Source organism: Xiphias gladius, chromosome 8 (genome assembly GCF_016859285.1).
Source record: "Xiphias gladius isolate SHS-SW01 ecotype Sanya breed wild chromosome 8, ASM1685928v1, whole genome shotgun sequence".
NCBI classification, from domain to species: Eukaryota; Metazoa; Chordata; class Actinopteri; order Istiophoriformes; family Xiphiidae; genus Xiphias; species Xiphias gladius.
In genome coordinates, this window is record NC_053407.1 from 17,412,045 (window position 1) to 17,431,761 (window position 19,717).

At 39.1% G+C, this 19,717-nt stretch overlaps 1 protein-coding gene across 2 annotated transcripts in view; it reads left to right on the top strand.

Annotated features, from left to right (window-relative positions):
• The window catches only part of scaper (S-phase cyclin A-associated protein in the ER), a 60,388-nt gene that overhangs the window by 21,127 nt on the left and 19,544 nt on the right, over nucleotides 1-19,717 (top strand). For both annotated transcript variants that reach the window (XM_040133092.1, XM_040133093.1), the window contains exons 20-23: nucleotides 1,604-1,740; nucleotides 6,756-6,821; nucleotides 7,617-7,743; nucleotides 14,882-14,997. In XM_040133092.1, the coding sequence (XP_039989026.1) occupies nucleotides 1,604-1,740; nucleotides 6,756-6,821; nucleotides 7,617-7,743; nucleotides 14,882-14,997 (446 nt within the window). The remainder of the gene's footprint in view (nucleotides 1-1,603; nucleotides 1,741-6,755; nucleotides 6,822-7,616; nucleotides 7,744-14,881; nucleotides 14,998-19,717) is intronic.

Genomic DNA, 19,717 nt, shown 5'->3' on the forward strand with positions numbered 1-19,717 from the left:
GTGATTTTTGCAGAGATGTTTTGGGTGTGTTACTGAAACAATTCCATTATGAGAGTGGCTACTGCACAGGATACCCTCTCAGAGAGATTACTGAACAGCTGCCTCCCAAGCGAGGGACAGCTACGGTCATGAGTCATGACTGACCTATAGTATCAGGGACGAGAGGCCAGAAGTGTGCGCATACGAATACAGACACACACACCCTTCTTAAGAAACATAATACCCTCACAAGCAGTGCCCTTTTCATTTCCAAACTTATTATCATCCCCTTCTTCTATTTTACTCTTGTTACTTTTAGCCTTTTTTTTAAAAAAAAAAAAAGGCTAAACTCATCTATCAAATTATTCGTAAATTAACTGTGATAATTTATTAAAACTCCTGAAAAAATTGCTTCAAATCTTACGTATTTCTGTATAATATTTAACATTCATTACTCTTCTTCTTCAACAATCAAACTCCTACTTAAAAACCCAAAACCTCAGTTAATTTGTGTGATTAGAACTGTGTTATTTAGAATGGTCAGATTGGATTGACATTGCAGGCAACATAAGCAAACCTCCCCCACGACTGTCATCACATTGTCATTTAAACTTTGCTAGATCTTGAAGTTTCCCCAATGGATTTCCCCCAACTTTCAACATTTGATAGAAGCGCAAACAAAACGCACAAGACAGAAAATATATCATAATCAAGACTGTTCCAACTTTGGCAGAAAATTGTTTGTTAATGTAGGGCCCCATTGCTCATAGTAAGCTGATTTAGGAAATCGATTTTCGGGGCCTTTTAAGTCAAAAGGGTATAGAAATTTTTAGATTCAGTGATGCTAATTCACTTTTGCACGCTTTAACCCACCTAAGGACACCTGTGAAAACCCTTATTGAGGCAGCAGGTGCACTTGTGACCGAAGGGTATGGCATCCCACACACAGGTTTAGCTCGACTGCTCAATGGAAACCCTTTATCTATGAGGCCATCCTATTCTCTGGGGTGCTGGATGACAGCATAATTGGGTAATTGCTTTCTTGCACATGCATCATGTTGTTCAAATTGGGTTACATTCCCCTGTCTCCTGGTGGAAATATCAGAATCATCTAACAGGGCCAGACAGGAAGCAACACCTCCAGCCCTTTAGCATGTCCATGGGCGGATGGCTTCAAAAGACTGTAGAGTACTGGAGGTAATTATAGGATACAATGGTGTTATTGAGAGATGTAGGTCTACATGTCACACAATACAATCAGTGCCAACCTTGAAGTGTAAAACCTCCATAACAAGGGTAATATTTGCTGTTGTATTTTTGTTATTTTGACAGACATTGCTAAATTACATTGTCTTGCAATCTATTCTTTTTTGATAGTTACTCACACCGTTAGGGAAACAACTGTTTTTTAATTATTAACATTGTATAATACACACTAGTCTTACTAGATTAAGGTAGTACTGTATATTGTCCCTTTTTTCCTTTTGACATTCTACTATTTAATTCACTATAGTTTTCGTTGTGCCAAAGTTACATATACAGTTGTTATTTCAATAGGATGTAATAACTAATATTCCAGAAATTTGAGAGCAGTCTTTTAATGTATTGTTTTTGTCTCTTCTAGGAGCATCTTTCCTTGAAAAAATACATCGTGGATATACTGACGGACAGCTCCGTTTCTTCTGAGAGCATGAAGGATGGAGAAGAAAGGCAGAAGGCCCGCAAGAAGGCAAAGAAGCTCCGCGCCAGAATGAACTCCAGGTAACGCATCCATTTTCTCTCCCTTTCTGAATTATCAGTCTGTGTTCTTCAGTCTCTCCATCTCCATCCTCTCAGAGGCAGGGAGGACAAAACTGTGCCAGGACTTTTTTATGAGTGACAAGGAGATGGAAAGCAGATGTTATGTGCATCCTGGCTGTCCACAAGATAATACTGATGAGCTTAATTTATGACCACTTTCTGTGATTGGGGAGCAAAACTGCAAATCGATGTTTAGGGCCCCAGCTTTCACCTGTGAAGAGCTTTCCTCCAAATTGCTGCCATGGCATTGCCAAACCTGAAGCCTTCCTCGGTGTACAGGATGTATGTTAAAGTATGTATGAGCCATGCCTATTTTTCTTCTTCTGAGTTATCGATTTTTAAATGAAGTATCAAAGAAAATCAATAGTAATCAACAAATAGGAGGCAGAGCTGCTGGGTGTCAGAACCTGGACCCGAGCTCAATCAATTTAACTGGCTGTCACAACAGGGAGGGAGGGGAGTGGAAAGAGACACTATGTTGACAGTACTCACTGTAAGATGTTATTGATGCAGATTATTGAGAGGATACCACCTCAAGCACGATGACTAGTTTGTCTAAGATGTCAATATACAGAAAGGAACCTTGCATACTAAAAATAATTAAAGTGTCATAAAGCAAGATATAGCTTTTATCAAATACATTTAGCGATGGCAGAACCACTAACATTAACATAAACATTATCATGCCTGGGCCTGTAAATAATGAGGTCATTATTTTAGTAGGGACAAGCAAGCTAAGAAGAGCGACCCTGCACAAACAGCCAGAAGTGATAAATCACATTATTTGTAACATTAACCTGTAACATTATTTATTGCTTTTTCTTCTTTTAGCTTGCAACTGTTGTGCTGGCGGTACCTCTCTGTGAAATGCTTCCTATTGGAAAAACCGAAAACTGGCCCCGAAAGTAAATTTAAAAGCTCATTGCTACTGGTCAGGAACCAAATGAAAACAACACTGGTCTGTTTAACAGATTCTATTGTTAGATTAAGCAGCAAGAACTTAAAGCCTAAACAGACACACAAAAAAAAGAAAAACAACTTGTTGATCATGTGGCTGTGACCCAAAAGAGTAGAGCTAGTTGTGCAGGAATCACAGCCTTGGTAGTTCAGCAGTGGAGCAAGACACTGAATCCCAAATTTGCCCCTAATGGCCAGGTCAGCATCATGTGTGTGCCAGGGTGAATCAGAGGAATTGTAAAGTCGCTGGTTCTTACTCAGATTGAAAAGTGCAATCCATTTAGCATTTATAGTATGATATAACGGTAGGTGTATTGATATGTAATGTGAAAAACTGCTTTCAGGTTGCTATGGAGCCACAGAGGAACAACTCCAAAATGTATGAAAATGATTGGTCAGAGACTGGTCTGATCTGAATACCCCCTCCATTGATCAAGGGTATAGAGAAAGCAAACAACTTTGTTAAATACTAATGGTACTACTTTAATAGTAATAATATTTTAATTAATTTGAGTATTTGAAAGATTGTTAAAGTGTTTTAAATTATGACCTTTATATCTTATGATTTATAAATCTAAGTATGGTATTAAATCCTCAAGATCTTGGATGGGATGATAATTATGATTATAGCAACTTGACAACACAGACTTAGTGCAAAGAGTGTCCTCTTTATTATCTTTATTAGGAGCAGGATTGAAAATAAAGATGTGAGGGTTGGGTTTTTTTTTTTTTTTTTTTTTTCGGAGAACACCCATGCACTCTTACTGTTAACATCGATTGCATATATCCTTTGCAAGAAGCCAAGTTCTGTTCATCTGCAGTTAGTTTCTTTCTGTTATTTTCATTGTTTTGTGTTGTCCGTTTCAGACTTTTTGTACCACTTTTAAGTGCATTTCTCCTGCCAATTTAGGGTCTGGCTATAGCAAAGTACAGTTCTTCCTTTGTTATCAGTTTCCTTCTGTGAGTGTAGGCCGATTTAATGACCACGAGTGAGATTGCTAAAAAGAGAATTCATATTACGCCGTCCAGGAGAAAATATTTATTCAAAAGAGGAAGAACAGGTAGCTGCGGGCCGAAACACCTATTCTGCCACAGTGCTTTATTCTCAGTGCTGCTGTTTTTGGCTTTGTGAGGCTCAGTGGTACTGAGAAAGTGACAACAGGATCTGTCTCTGTTCGCCGTCACTCCTTCAGCGGCCCTGCTGAGACTAGCACTCAAAGGCAGCGGGCTTTCAGAGGTCATAAATAACACAGAGCGCCAGTAAACATAAAGGTGAGCCACTTCACCACCAGGTGGAAATGAACCGTTTTATTGGAACGCCGCATGGTGTACGTAAAACGTGAGTGGTTCTCACTAGACTTTTCATTAGGCCAACATGCAGCACTTATCTGTCATAAAGCAGTGCACACACATTTAGCCCACATAATTTTTTTTTTTTTGCGGCTTGGCTAACCTCAAATAATAAGTGTTATGGGAAGGAAAATATTCTATTAAAATTTCATATAAGTTGCCTGTCAGTTAAAGTTAGAATGGGTTTAGAACTTGGAAACCGAAGTCTCCACTTATGCTCCTCTACGAACTGCTTGCCTGTAGCTGGTAGCTTGTGGTTCTCTCACCAGGGAACAGAGTGGCCAGTGTGTTGTTGTGTATGTATGTAGAACTCAGATGGTGGTTATTTATACAAAGGCACTCCTGTATTGAGTATGGACTATAGTATGAGGTGGTAAGCACGGCTCTAACTCATGTTACTCAGTCTGCAGCCTTTTAGATTAAAGGGAACAGTCCTGCTTGTAAGTGAACATTCAGCCTTGACCCCTTAACAGACGTCCCTATTTTCCTGCACAAGCCTGAAAATGATTTTAATTTTTGTAACCAAAATAAAAAGGTAACTGTTCTTCAGCCTTTTTGATGACAGTCATAACTCTGGTCTCTGAAAGGTAACTCTTTAAATTTTACAACCAAAAAGTCAGAATGAGTAAAAGAGATGCTGAAGCAAAGTTACAGGCACAAACATGGTAGAATTGTAATGTTTTGGGGTTTTCTGGACAAAAAAGGGAACGGAAGGCCTGTGGTAGTACCTTTTTTTTTTTTTTTTTGTGTGAGAAACACCTTGGAACCCTAGCCACAAGTCTGAACCATTTCTGTGTCAACAGATGTTACAATGATATAAAATGCACAGATAGAATCAGGAGACATGGAGCAAAAACAATGAAGAATTTGTCAAGGCCGTGTGAAGACTGAGCCCAGTACAGAGCAAAATGCATCTACAGTAGTACTACCAAGACCAAAGTGTCCCGCCGGTGGGACAGTGTATTTTAAAAGGTTAACAATGCACATACAAGCTAAATCGGTTGAAGTGTTAGTATAATTTTAGCTTTCTGTAGTTTCTACTCCTCTTTGTTGCATTTGAAATGATGCCTGGCTTCCTTTTCTAAGTCTGTGCTGTGTACATTGTAGTCATGATTTGTCTTTCTTTTTGCAGAATTGGAGCAAAGTGTGTATATTTTAAAGAAATAAGCCTTTAAGGAATGGAGATCTGTCGTGTTATGAACTGCTTATAGTCCTGCACTTTAGATTTGTGCTTTCTCCCTTATTGCTGATCACTGTTATTTATTGCCTGAGGTTCAATTGCATAGGCTGCTTCTGACATTAATGAATTGCTCACCAATTGCTCCCTTTTTAACCTGGTTAGGTATAAACCTGTCAGAGATTAATATTGTAATATCATGAATGACAAACAGGGCGTATAAAGTTCAAGCCCTCCTGAAAGCAAGTCGTTGCTACTCATTTATCTTGCTCACAGGACATAGAAAACGACTATATTTAGATTTAATAATGAAGAGTGACACAAATGTATATTGTTATCCTTGGTTGATCTATTGACATTTATATTTGATGCAGTAAGAGTTTTTTTTTTTCCCCTGATAGTAATATGGCTGATCTTTTAGATTGCTTGTTTAGATTTTACCTTCATATTCATTTAAAATGCTGTTTCCAAACTGATAAGTAGTTGATAAGATAAGGCTGTATTTTTTTTTTTTTTTTTTAAGAGTTTTAAAACAGCTACAGCAAGACAGATAGTAAGTAAACAGTTAAAACCATGGAGTAACAGATAAGTGATAACACTACTATCTTTCTGAATGTTAGAATATATGTCTGGGATGAGCAGTTGGAAGTTTTTGGTATCTCACTGTCCTGGTCTAGCTGTGAGATGAGTTATCAGTTGCTATTAGATGACTGCCCTTGAATATAGGAGATTGTGAACAACAGATCAGGCTTTGGTTGGTCCGGGGCCGGTCTGCCGGGACAAATTCTCCCGTCATCTTCCAGGAAGTGTTTGATTCTATCACTGTAGAGATGCGTAACTGGAAGACTGTCTATCTAACTCTGATCAATAGATACTAACCGTGTCTTGGAATGCCTGATGGACAGATAGACAGATAGGATCCCCAACCCAATTGCACACACACACACACACACACACACACACACACACACACACACACACACACACACACACACACACACACACACACACACACACACACACACACACACACAGACGGTTTGTGTTTCTCAGTGTGACTCTTGGACTAGTGCCACAGAGATAACAGTCCCCTAATTACCATTACCTTTTAAGAGGTCACACATTTAAAACACTGGTTGTGTTGATTTAAATCTCCATTAATTGTTTATTTGACAATGACTGAAGTAAAAAAACTCGAGCCTTCCTTGTTAAATACGACTCCAAGGCAGGAGGATTTAAAGGTAGAATTTGGTCTTGGTTTAAAATAATTATACACTGGCTCTGTAGGGAGGAATATTTTGCTGCCATTGACTCATATCACCAAGTTACTGGGTGAATGGCTGACAGGCCAAATAAACAGACTTAGCTTGAACTTTTTCTTTCCGCTTCACACTTTCCTCCGTTGTGTTCTTTACTGACAGGCCAAACACTTTTTTTTTTTTTTTTTTTTTTCCTGGGATTCAAAGACTTTTTCCTACTTCTCCGTCTGCAGGGCAAAGGAATATGAGACATCAATGGAGGCAAAGACACAGGTCCCTGACTCCCCGTACAAGGCCAAGTAAGTTTTTTTCCTTTTCAGAACTTCAAGTTTCACATATTTCTTCATTTCTAATGTTTAACTCTGATGATTATAAAGCTATGGTGTAGAGCAGCAACTAAAGATTGTTCTCATAATTGTCTCATCTGCTGCTTATTTTCTCAATTAATCGCTTAATCATTTCGTCTGTAAAATCAGTAAAAATGCAACTTTCACAGTTTCCCAAAATTCAAGATTATGTATTCAATTTTAGGGCTGCTACTAACAATTATTTTCATTGAATCAGTTCATTAAGATTAATTAATTCATGCCAGAAAATAGTCGCAAGGTGATATTTTTAAATAGTTTTGTATGACCAACAGTCCAAACCCAAAAGTTATTTGATTTACTATTATAGAAAACTGGCAAATTTGAGAGGCTTAAACAACTAAATTTTCAGTTTTTCTCAAAAATGATTTCATCATCAGAATCATTGCAGATAAATTTGTGGATCGAATAATCGAAAATGCTTTTCAACTCTTCAGATTGTTTTGTCAGACCAACACTCCAAAACCCAAAGATTTTAGGTTTAATATCATTGAAAACAAACAAAAGCAGCAAATTTTCACATTTGAAAAGCTTAAACCTGTATTTTTTTGCAATATTTGCTTCAAAAATTACTTAAGAATATTTGAATTTTCTCCCAATCATCCAGTTGAGTAATAGTTTCAGCTCTACTGTGGTGGATAGAAGTTGGCTGAGGTAGCATGGAAACATAGATTGTCAACTAGTGTTTGTGAACAGATTTATAATAACAATTGGCTTCTGTATGTTCAGGCTGCAGCGCCTGGTGAAGGACCTGTTGAAGCAGCTGCAGGGCCAAGACAGCGGACAGTGGGCCAACAACAAAGTGTCTGGTCTGGACAGAACTCTGGGAGAGATCTCTCGAATCTTGGAGAAACAGGTAGGGCAACAAACGATCACACAGACAGAGTAGACAATGTGATTTATATGAATCTTTTGGTTTTTATGCACCTATAACCTCACTTTTCTTTAATGTAAATGTCTATTACAGTGGTTCGAATTTGCCTTTTACCACCTCAGAACCCTGTGCATAATCTGCTAGTTTTACTGTCCTGTTTTGTTACTTTGCTGCCGACTCAACACTCTGCAGCAGTGCACAGGTCATATCAGCCCTTTGGCGTCTCTCTTCAGGGATGAGTTGTGTTTGGCTGTGGCTCCCTCTGTCTCACCCTCCCAATGTAGAGTATCACTTACTCCAGACCGACTTGCCTTTGGTTATTGGCTAATGAAGACCATATTAACTGTGTTTTCATTGTCCACATGGTACCAATAGAGGAGCTTCCAAGCACGAGAGCAGGCATTGTCTTTTATCTATGTGACTTGCACGATTCAGATGTCACTAGTTTAGACAATGGTAAATTGGATTTCCAGATGAAAGGTCACTGATGCACAACACTTGATTGAACAGAGGCAAGAGAAGAGATATTATTTTCAGAGATTTTGCTTTTTTTCTTTTCTACAGCTGTATTAATTTATAAAATTGTCAGATATAATGGCAGACATTTATAACTGTACTTGATTTGAAACATCTGTCCCAGAGGTTTTGTTGCATTATGTTTTTATTACAGTAAAACTCACATCAATTTGAGACTGAGGGGAGGAATTAAAACACCTGCCACAGTGTTTATGATGAGAATATACAGCCCACTTCCTGTAATGAGGCATAAATTTCCTGTCAATTTGTGGTTTGAGCCCTCATAACATCCCACTGTGCATGCCTATGGGTGTGAGGATAGAGTGATTATGGTGTCCCATCAGTGACTAGGGGGGCGGCTGGAGAGGCTATTACCGAATTTCCCAAGAGAGGCAAAGAAAGAAGTGGCTGAGGTGGGTGGCACAGCATCCTGTAAGGAGAGAGGAGGAGACCAGTGTGATGTGAGTAGCCCACAAGCTGTCACTACATGAGGGCTCCTCCCCTCAGCTCCTCATACTCCCAGTGGGAGGTCAGAGGTCAGCGGGCCACAGGAGATGTGGTCTGTTCAGTGGTGATGCAGGCAAAAAATGAAGATCAAGGTTCTGTTTGGGTGTTTTGGCTTTGTCTTTTACTTCAGTTTAATGGGACATTTTTAAACTGTTTTGTGAAGTTCGATCTCACCAGTTTCTTACACAAACACCTCCCCCCCAAAGCTGAGTGGAACAATGTGATTGGCCAATATGGCAGGCAGGAGAACACCTCCCTCTGTAATCCCTGGACAAAGTCAAATAAATAGAGTCTCCGTCAGCATGGCTGTCTAGCCCCTGAGTCACTTCAAGTCAGGACCGTTTAGATTATTTGACCTAACATGCATCTCTCATGTCGTTGACACACCTAAAGATTTGTTTTTCTCCCCCATATCTGATTCAGTCTCCACTTTCTCTGCTAATTCCTTAGACAACACCCGACACTCCCCTCCTGCACTGCTGTTTGGGTCCCACTCCCCACCCCTCACTCCTCCCCTGTTTTTTAGGCTACGTCTAGTCGCTGACCTCAGTGTGTTTCTCCCTCTGTGGCCTCTAATGGTTTATTTTGTGTCAAACCAGATTTTTTCTTTACTTATAGTGATTGAAATTAGCAATTTTCCCAATGTGCAATTCTATTCTTTTTGCTGCACACTTGCCTTAATATTAAGCACTTGTGTTTATGTATTGCTCAAAGTGTTTACCACTGCTTTCTGTTAAAACCTGCTTAGTAAATGGCAACATGTATGACAGGTAAGGAACTGTCAGGAACATGATGCTCTGAGCACCAAAGACTGCAGACTGTATTTACATTTTCATTTGCCAGCTGTCAGAGCCCGGTTGGACCAACCAGTGGGACTGTTGGGAAATGTGTCTGGGGACATGGGGGAAGGTGAAAGGCAGAGTAGGAGGATAACAAGATTTCTTGCTTAGGCCTCCAGGAGACTGACGGATACAGCCCAGATCAGCAGTGTCACAACTTTGTCAAAGACAGCAAAAGTGAGCGGCATGCTATCCAGTTCAGTGTAGAAATTCTCCATCTTTATGAGCAAAATATTCTTCCATATCTTCATAAAATTTTGAGTCTTGCTATGTCGTCCATTAGTTCCTTGTTTTATGGCAAGTGTTTGGCATTGACTACTAATGAAGCTTTTCAACAGCATCAACGATAACATTTTTTAAAAATCTTCAGAAGAATGGTATCAAGGTTTTTTTTCTCCTTACAATCTCTCCAATGATTTAAATGACTCACTTCAATACCATGTCAAACAGAGAGCCATCAGTGTGTGAATAAATGGGAGAATTGCTGTTGTTTTAATAATTCCTAGAATGTATTGAAAATCGTCTTAGTTTCAGCTCTGATTATATCAGATTTTCTCATTTTAGGCTATCATTTTTTCCCAAACAGTCTCATCTTTGTTTCCTCACCACAAGACCAATAGGGAATGAAATGGTTCTATGCCTCTTGGTGTTTTAGTTTACAACTAGGGGCTGTCTGTGGTTTCTGTGGCCAGTTTGTTTTGCCCCACACTGGCCTTTGATTAATTTTGGCCCATTTTATAGAATAAACAGAATTATCCATTTCCATGTTCACCCTGCACTCCCACAGAGTACTAAATCATATGCTACTATGTCTTGTAAACACACAAGTTTATACTCGACCTTAAAATGTTTACTCCAGCAGCCTTGTTGTGGTTTACAGTTGACTCGGCCCACAGAGCTTTGTTTACCACTTTCAGGCTTTTCTTTAAGACTGTATAATGATGAAATTCATGTGAGGAGAGGGCGATGTATCATAGTCGTCTTTGTCATTGTTAGGTTTTAGTCATGAAGTAGTGAACTTGTGACTTGAGAGTGCAGATCAAAGTTGAAGCCAGTTCTAAATGAACTCTGCCAGTTGTTGCCCATCTGTTGGTGGGGCAGGACGACTGAGGCTGTGCCCTCCTCTTTGCTTTAATTAAAGTGTCTGGTGGGCGGAGACTACAAAGTGCAATCTGGCTTGTCTGCTGTTCTGTGGACACTGTCGCAGGAATTACCAGCTGCTTCAGCCTTCCCATCAGCTGGGATAACAATGGTCACCCTGAACAATAATTGGATAAGATTCCCCCTGTTGTATAATTCAGGAGCCATCCATCTCATTTGTGTCTTAATGCGGTGCTTCTTTTTGAGGGAAAATTAGTTGTTCATCCTGTTACTGTGTTTTGTTGTAGCTTCTGCTGGGTTGTGACCAGGCACAGACAGATTGGAACTTAAAGGAACACTCCTACATTTTGGCTATTGTCTCAGACCAGAGAAGACATTATGCACCTGTTTTCGCAGGCTAAGTAGTAGTTCTTGTGACCAGTAAATGCTTTGACATGTAAAATTTGTGCAGTGACCCTTTTAAAAATGAAACAAGACTAAGAATTTACAGCCAAGCTAGTGTCTCTGTGAGTCTGTAATTGACTTACAATGGCAATGCTAACATGCTGATGTATACCAGGTATAAAAATTACCATGCAATCACCATCTTAATGTTAGCAAGCTAACACGCTAACCTTGCTAATTTCAGTGTTAAAGCTTTCTAAGTGCAGCTGGCCTGGATGGAAATTATATTAGTTTTGCAGGTATTTAGTCTTAAACCAATTAAATGAACAAATAAGGATTTTGATCTTTACAATCTCAACAGATGAAAAGTTAGGGGAACACCAAAGTTATTAAAATTTATTCTGAGGAGGACGCAAATTCATGGCAGTCAATCCAGTAGTTGTCGAGACATTTCACTCAGAACCAGAAATGTCACTATAAAGTTGGCAATGGAGTGACAGTCAGGGGATTGTCAAAGTCAGTAGGGGTCATCATCTGGGGACCATGAACGTCTATACAAAATTTCATGGAAATCCATCCAGTAGTTGTTGAGATATTTCAGTCTGGACCACAATAGTGGACCAACAACCAACCACCTAACAACCGACCAACATTGCCATCCCTACAACCACATTGCTAACGTGGCTGAAAATATGTGCGCTCTAAGAACTCCAATCCTGTATTACTTATGTATTATTTTTTGTCAGGTAGTAAGCCAGTCACCTATACATCCAGGAGTGTCTTGGGTTTTGTTCTTGACAGAGAGAATGTGCTGTGCAAATTTTACAACTTTACTATGACGACCTAACATTTGAGATGCAGCATGCAGTTAGTTGGCCCAGCTGTTCATATCTCCTTGCTTCCTGTCTTTAAGCAAAGGTAGCCTATATAACTTTGGGTAAGACTGCAAACAAGTGTATTTCACAAAATGCTGGAGTATCTCTTCAAGAACTCTGGGTGGAGGAACCTTTGTTGTAACTGTCTCTCAGGAATGTAGTTTGTGAATCCTTGCTGATCTTATAGAAACAACAACATTTTCATCCTGTTAACTTTGTATGCAAATTCAGTTTACTATGGTAAACTTTGGTGCCTTTTTGTTTTCTGTGATCCATTGCATGTGTAGACCACCTAAAGATAGTGTGTCAGGTAGTTTGAACTTAATCCTCTTCACCAGTATTGTTCTATCATCACAACAGATAAATCTGTCAGCAGAGTAGAAAAGGCACTGACTAGCCAAGCAACTCTTGTCTGGTTTTCTCAGGAGACAGCCAGGACTGGGCAGGTCCCAGTTACCCCCTTTAATACCATTTGATAAGCTGCTATGAAAGGGCTGCCTTTTTTTTTCATTTAGCCTAGAAGCTTTTAGGTAGGTGTGTTGATGGGAGGGTTAAGAGAGGGGTTAAGCTGAGCTCAGTGACTGAGACCCAATTGATTAGGCATGGAAACTGCTGGCAACTTACAGAAAGGAGGTCATAATGAGGTCTTTTTACAAACACTACTTCCACTCTTGAGACTGTGACTTGACTGAGACTTGAGAAATTTTTTATTATGTTGAAGGTAAAGGGTGTTTTGGCGTCTTTGTTAATCTCTTTGTCCCAAACCCAAAATGATTGTTCAGTGTGTCAAACACCGGAATCAAGGAGCAGTTACCTCAGCGCCGGGCATGAATGACAGATGAAGAGCTTATCTGTAATTTGGTTAAGCGCTTCTCTCTCAATGTGTTCAGGCTTGTTGGCAACTTCCCATCTGGGGAACAAAAGCACTGTGAAGTGGCTGGATTTTCATGCTGTCACAGCTCCGAGGAGCCTGTAGCCTCTTTAGGTGGAGGAGTGACCTGCATTGTTAACACGGCCCTCTGCAGTTGTGTGACGAAGGCCCTCTCTCAGCAGCTCCCCTCCAGCTCCTTTCCTCCCGGCTGACCCAGGCACAAACATGCCAGATTATCAGCATCAGCTCCTGGATTTATTGATTTTAAATTAGTAAATAAATTAGTTTATTTTATATTCTACTTTTTATATTACAATTGAAGTGAGACAAAAAGAATATAACTTAAAAACATCAGGAACCAGTGGACACAAATAGAAGTAGAAAATAGTTAAAATTCCTTTATTTCCTTGTCAAGTTCAGAAAGTGATTTAAAATAATGAATGCAAACATAGTAGTGTGAAATTAATTAATTTTAACCAAATATTCTTGTCCATAAAATAACGGCTGACTAGATTTATTTTGGTTATTACACCACTGTGTGGAAACTTTTGGGTGTTTAGTTCAATTCAATCCTAATAAGGCTGATACAAGTGTAGTCCATCAGTTCATAAAAACAGAAAAAAGAAATCAAGCTTATTCATAAGAGAGTAATAAAGTAAATGCAAAACAAAGTTCTTGTACAGACATAAAAAGAGATAGCAGAAATCAAGCAGTTTGATTGTGCAAGCGATGAATACCTTACTGGTAGTTTTACTCAAGGTACAGGGTGAATTAAAATACTCATGCTGAGAATTACCAGGAAGTCAAATTTGACATTAACCTTCCCTATCATCTCCAACATTTAAATGAGTTGCACTTTGTTCATGGGGTATTTTCAACAAGCTCCCCATTCAGTTTATTCAGTTTAAAATGCCATAAATATATCAGGGCTCATTTGAAGGTGAGCAAACATTTTTATTTAACGTTGATATACACAGAAATGATTTTTTTTTTTTCCACGCAAGTATTTTTAACATGGGGAAAAGAAACTGTACCTTATTTTATCAAATTCTGTTTTCATTTGTCTAAAGTTTATCAATAACAGTTGACCTGATATTTACTGTATGATTGTCCATCAATTACATTTGTTTAATTATAATAGAAATGTATTTTAAATGTGTTGGCATATTATGGGTTTGAGAGCTTTCATTGGTCAGTTACTAGAAAATAATGTTAAATGATATTACTGTGTCCACTGTTGTATATTTGACAACCGTTTGTCCAGCATACTGTCTGCACCAAGATATTAAGTCTAAAACAAAATGAATAAGACAATGGAAAGAAAGCATAATTTGTACAAAGCCAATAGAGGCAAAGCACCACTTTGAGATGGTCAAAAGCATTGCAATCGGGTTGAAGAAAAGTCTGCCATCAGCACAAAACTTTCAGATCTAAAGTTAACTACAAGTGCGGCATGAGCTCCTCTGCAAACATTTGAGGCTGGATAGTGATAAAGGTTGGAGAAAAATCTCTGAACAGGATTACAAGGCTCTTTAATCCCTGTAAATGCTGACACAACAGGTGAAGTAATGTAAGTGCAGAATCTTTCTTACCTCAAAAGATCTAATGCGTTATCAGTTTAGGTCTGATTATAATGAGAATGTAATGTTTTTTGTACCCTCTCCTATTAGAATGATTTTCTTAATTTTAAATTTCTCTAATAGTCTGGTTCTTTGTTGGGCCAAGTGGCATTTTCTCAGTTTCACTTACTCTGTGGTGATCTGTTGAGACCACCCTGGTACTAACTGGAGCCTGCAGAGCATTTGCCTTCCACTGAAACTTGACTGTGGGGCGGAGTCGGGTTTTGCACTTTTGAGATTAAACAGGAATACCTCAGGGATCGCTTTGTTTCAGATATCAGCCCCTCGCCCCCGTAGGCGAAAGAGAGGGTCCCTCCCTGGTGAGAGCCGTGTAATCCCCCTGTCCAGCCGGTGGCTCCTTGTCCCCTGACTGTACTTCTGTATCTCTGTCTGTCCTTGCCTCAACAGAACAATGCAGACCAAGTTGCCTTCCAGGTGGGCGGCGGACTGTCGGCGCTCGAACAAATTCTGCATGTCATCACTGCTGCTTCCACACCCACCGCAGTTCCTCGAATTCCTCCCAAGTGAGTACTGTCACCAAATTGAAATATTTACATATTAATTTACACAGTGATACATGTAAATACATAAAAGCAGGTGGCATGCTCAGGTATTTTTCTATGATTTAACACAGCTCAAGACAAAAAAAATCAGTTGCTATGCCCTTTAGTTTATTATCATGACTTTTAATCAAGTTTCTGTTTCGAGCCAGCAGGGTGAGCTGTGTCTTTAGCTTATGATTGCTGCAATTTGATTTTGAAATACTGACCACTTGTTGTTGTTGAGACCAGTGCTGATGTTAGCCATGGTTGAGTGTGATCTTGTTGAGTCGGTTTAAGTCTAAATTTAGGTTCATTGTCAACTCCGGAACAGATGTAGTGTGATTTTCTTTTTTTTTCTTTTTTTTTTTCCCCTGCATTGACAAAAATTCCCTGTGGGCCTGCCTTTATGAATGATCTATGATAAGCAGTACCTGCATGATGACCCCACTGAAAATACACGTCCTCTTTTTGCTACCTTGCCCTAAAATAGCACAAGGGACAGTTGCATCACATTTTCTTTAATATCCATAGTGTTATAATGAAAACTCATATGGACAGGCTTACTTGGTATATTTACTTGGTGTAGAAAGGAGCTGCCCTGGTGCTTTATTTTACATGTTTTATTACACTGTTCAGTGAAAGCCATCTCTGAATTTGGTGATTTTTTTTTTTAATTTATGAGATCAACTGAAGGATCAAGTGTTTTTGGATTAACCTCTGGATTAAAAATGCATTGTCACAAATCAGAAAATGAGCTGCATTCTTAGCTCGTGATAACATTTGTATTTTGGAGATATACTGTACATGATTTTCACAGGGCAGCAAAAAAAATATCAAAGAAACAGAAGTGGATTAAAGCATTTATAATACTTGCTGTTTACCTTAAGCACTGGCAAAAATGTGATTATTGTAATTCATTTTCCCCTGAAGCTGTATATTCACAATAGCACAAACAGTTGTTACACTCTGTCTTCCCAATGTTTTCTCTTTGACTGTATCCTTTTTCTGACCTCCACCACCACCACGCTGTTTTATTCCCAATTTGTAATTGTTTATGCCATTGCATAAAGTGAGTCACTGTTTATAGTTGCTTCATCTCAATAAATACTCTCAAAATGTATTAATGAGTAACAGCGCTGCCCTTCTAGAAATGGAAAGCATTTCCATTTCCGTAATTAATTTGTGTTCATTCCTTTCTCTGGAAACACAAAAAGCATATGTGTCCCATCTATCATTTTAGAGTGCAGAGTATTTTTGAGTTGTGTGTCTGACGTTTGCATGGCCTGCCAGTAGATAACCTCAAAGAGCCTGCCATACTCACTAGTGGGACTCTGTAATGGACTAGAATGGCCTTGCTCTCCCATTCATTAGCATTTACTGGTCTCTGAATCTCTTCTAATGGACAAATGCTTCTTATATTTATAAGGCTTTTAAAGGGCATCACATGTATATTGATTTTTTTTTTTTTTTTTTTTTTTCTTTTCTTTTTTTTTTTTTTTTTTTTTTTTTTTGTACTCCTCCTTCGTCAATCATTGTAATCTTAGGGAATTTCAAGCACACTTCTGTATTGCAAGAAATGTTACTATCTTAAATGGAGAGACTGTTGTCTTGTACACAGCATTGGTTTGCCGGGTTTGTTGGAACATCCGTGCATGACGTTGTGTTAGCTTAAGTGCAGACCATACCCCATTGGCTTTTAAGACATCTTTTTGACATGCTTTGGTGATGGAACAGGAGGTGAAGATTAGGCTCATGTGTTTTTATCCTCTGCTCACTCGTCCAATGCAGCTCTGCAGTCAGTTATGAATAATTCTAAAAGAAGGGTCTTGAAACAGCTATTCTTTCATAACTAGATTAATGCAGTGGCACAGACACACTACAGTATGTTCAAGGGCTAAAAGGTTACTTTAGTAGCTTGTTTAGAATTGAGCTTGATACCTTGGTTCACGGCTTGCATTTTAGTTAGTCCTGGGCTGCTAATACTGGGAGCATTGGCAGCTGAGAACTGAGAACTGAACTGGAGATAAACCCCTAATGAACATATCAACCCAGGCCCATGGAGTCATTCATCCTGAGAATATATACTTTGTAGAGTATGCTCTGTAGTGTAGATTGATACAGCTTGTCCTGTAGCTTGTAGAATTTACCTCAATATATTAATGTAGTTTTTACATTAACAGCTGTGTAGGCTGCAACTGTGTATACGAACAAAAGGTTGTTTATTTTTAAGAATCATGTGCAGGTTTTAGAAACAGTCACAATTTTACTGAAACAAATGTCCCTGACAGCGCAAGGATGCAGCCCAGCTGTCTACTTATCACTATCTGTCATCTGGATGGCTGTGTGGCCTAATGGGCTGCTATACAGACGCTAGACCCAGTGTGCGCTACATTATCTGTTTACAGTGATGCTGCCGTATTGATCACCTCCTCCTGCCAGATAAGCAGAGTGATTTACAAAAAAAGGCAGCTGCGGAGATGCTCCTGCCGTATCTCTCCCCAGGGAGGCTGATTCCATCTTGTTACCATTACATTAATGAGCTAATTCCTCTGCGAGGCTCCACTAATGTCCTGGTGTAACCCTGTGGTCACTGGAATGTCTAGATCAGAGTTTTTTCAGCCACTGTCATTAACTTCAGCTGGAGAGATGATATCTCAAAACGCACAATAACATCCCAAATGTTAGTGTGTAGTTTTTCAGGAACAGAATTAATTTTAATACACATTTATTTTAATTTCTTAATTTGATTTACATTTTGTGAATAATTTTGCTCTGTAAATATTCCCATTGGAGACACTGGAATGAAATAATTTTTTCCATTTTTGCTTCCAAGATTACTTGAATAAGTAACCAATTTTACATTTCTTGCAGATTCATTTTCTGTAAATCGACTAATCAATTAATCAGCAAATAGATCCAGCTCTGTTATATTAATTTGAATTTAATATAGAATAACACTTATCAATTGAGATATATCTATATATGTAGCATTGCAATGTGTGAAGAACCCATCTTACCAATTATATGTACCAGCATCGTTACCAGTAGTATACTGTATATAATCCCTATTATGTAGGTAAAGATTGTTTGTCCCAAACTGTTTAGCTAGTAATGAGGGTAAAATAAAGGACACAACAGTTTGGGTTTCAATAGTGTGGATAGAAGAATCCTTTTTTTTTTTTTTTTTCTTTCAACCCAAAAACAGTGTCAAAGATGACAAGAATCTTTTTTTTTCTTTTTTTTTTTCTTGTGTCTTTTGTCTTCCAGTAGGGGTCACTGGAGAGAAGAGAGGAACACTTGTGTACTGCTTGAGAATGGTCTCAGCATAAGGCTCCATCTGCCTGTAAAGAGCTTTTAAAAACCAAAAGAGCATAGGCACTTGTCTATATTTGGGTTGCAAAAATACAACTCAAAAGTTCATATTCTAATTTTTTGGTTGTCTGTTGACAATTTCCATTGCGTTAAAAAAAGGGGGAGAGCTATAAAGGTAACTTAAACAGGTGATCTCCAGAGAGAGGTTTAGGAGTCCTTGAACATTGCGTGTTAACCCAATTTGTATTTCCACCTCTGTCTCACATGACCTGGTGTATCCTGTGAAATCAGACCTGTTCCCTGTGGTTTTATTTCAGGATGTTTTCCACCATTCGTGTGTGTGTGTGTGTGTGTGTGTGTGTGTGTGTGTGTGTGTGTGTGTGAGTGTGAGTTTGAGTGTGAGTGCACGCACTCATGCTCCTGTGCATGATGCTGTGTGTGAGGGCTCATCAGATTTCTCCCCCCTCATACCTGGCCAGTGTGGCACGACAGCCAGAGTAGATGTCTTGGAAGCACTCGGTATCAGAGAGATCAACAGCAGAATCAAATTAAATGTCATTTAGACAGCAGTGAATGAAGGGCTTGTTTGACTGCACAAGGAAATGGAGTTGCTCCTCACCTTTTATTTTGGCTTAGGATTCTTTTTCCTCCCCTGAACACAAATTTACCCTGTTTAAGAGGCAGGGACTCAACCTGATCTGGAAGTTGGTCAGATTTCTGCAGCGTTGCTCCAATCAGGCTTGACTGTGCACATAGGAAATGCACAGAGAGGGCGAGAAATGTGAGACTCAGGTTCAGGGACACAGATCTCGGGGGCTGACAACTCAAGGCAGTGACAAAAAGCATAAAGAGCCTTTTACCTGTTTGTTGTCCTGTTGTCAACTGAATTGAGAGTCGGCTATTTACGATGATAAATGGCTTTATGTTGAAAGATAGACAAAATCCATAACTCTTATATCTCTCTGCTAGGTAAACCTTGTTTATTGTTGTTAATTCTTATTTATGCTTCAGGCAGTGAAGTCTGGATTCTTTTTTTAGCCATATTGTGGATAAACTTTCTTCTTTTAGTATTTTTTCATCTCATTGTTTATCACTCTTTTCCTAAAATTAGCTAATATTCGAGTGTTAGGAGTTTAAATGTTGAGGTCAGTTGTAACCCCCCCCCCCAAAAAAAAAAACCCTCTACCTTATCATGTGTAGGCCTGTTGGCCACCCAGGCAGAGACCTAGAGGGCTACAGGGTGGCGAGACAGGATCAGGTGTGCTCCATCCTCCTACCTCTATTCTCTATGGATCTGAATAGCTGTACAGGTAAACTGGTATTCCCAGGCTGTGTGAGGTTAAGCTGTTTAGTGTATGCGTGCAGATTACAGCGCTCATTATTTGCCTCT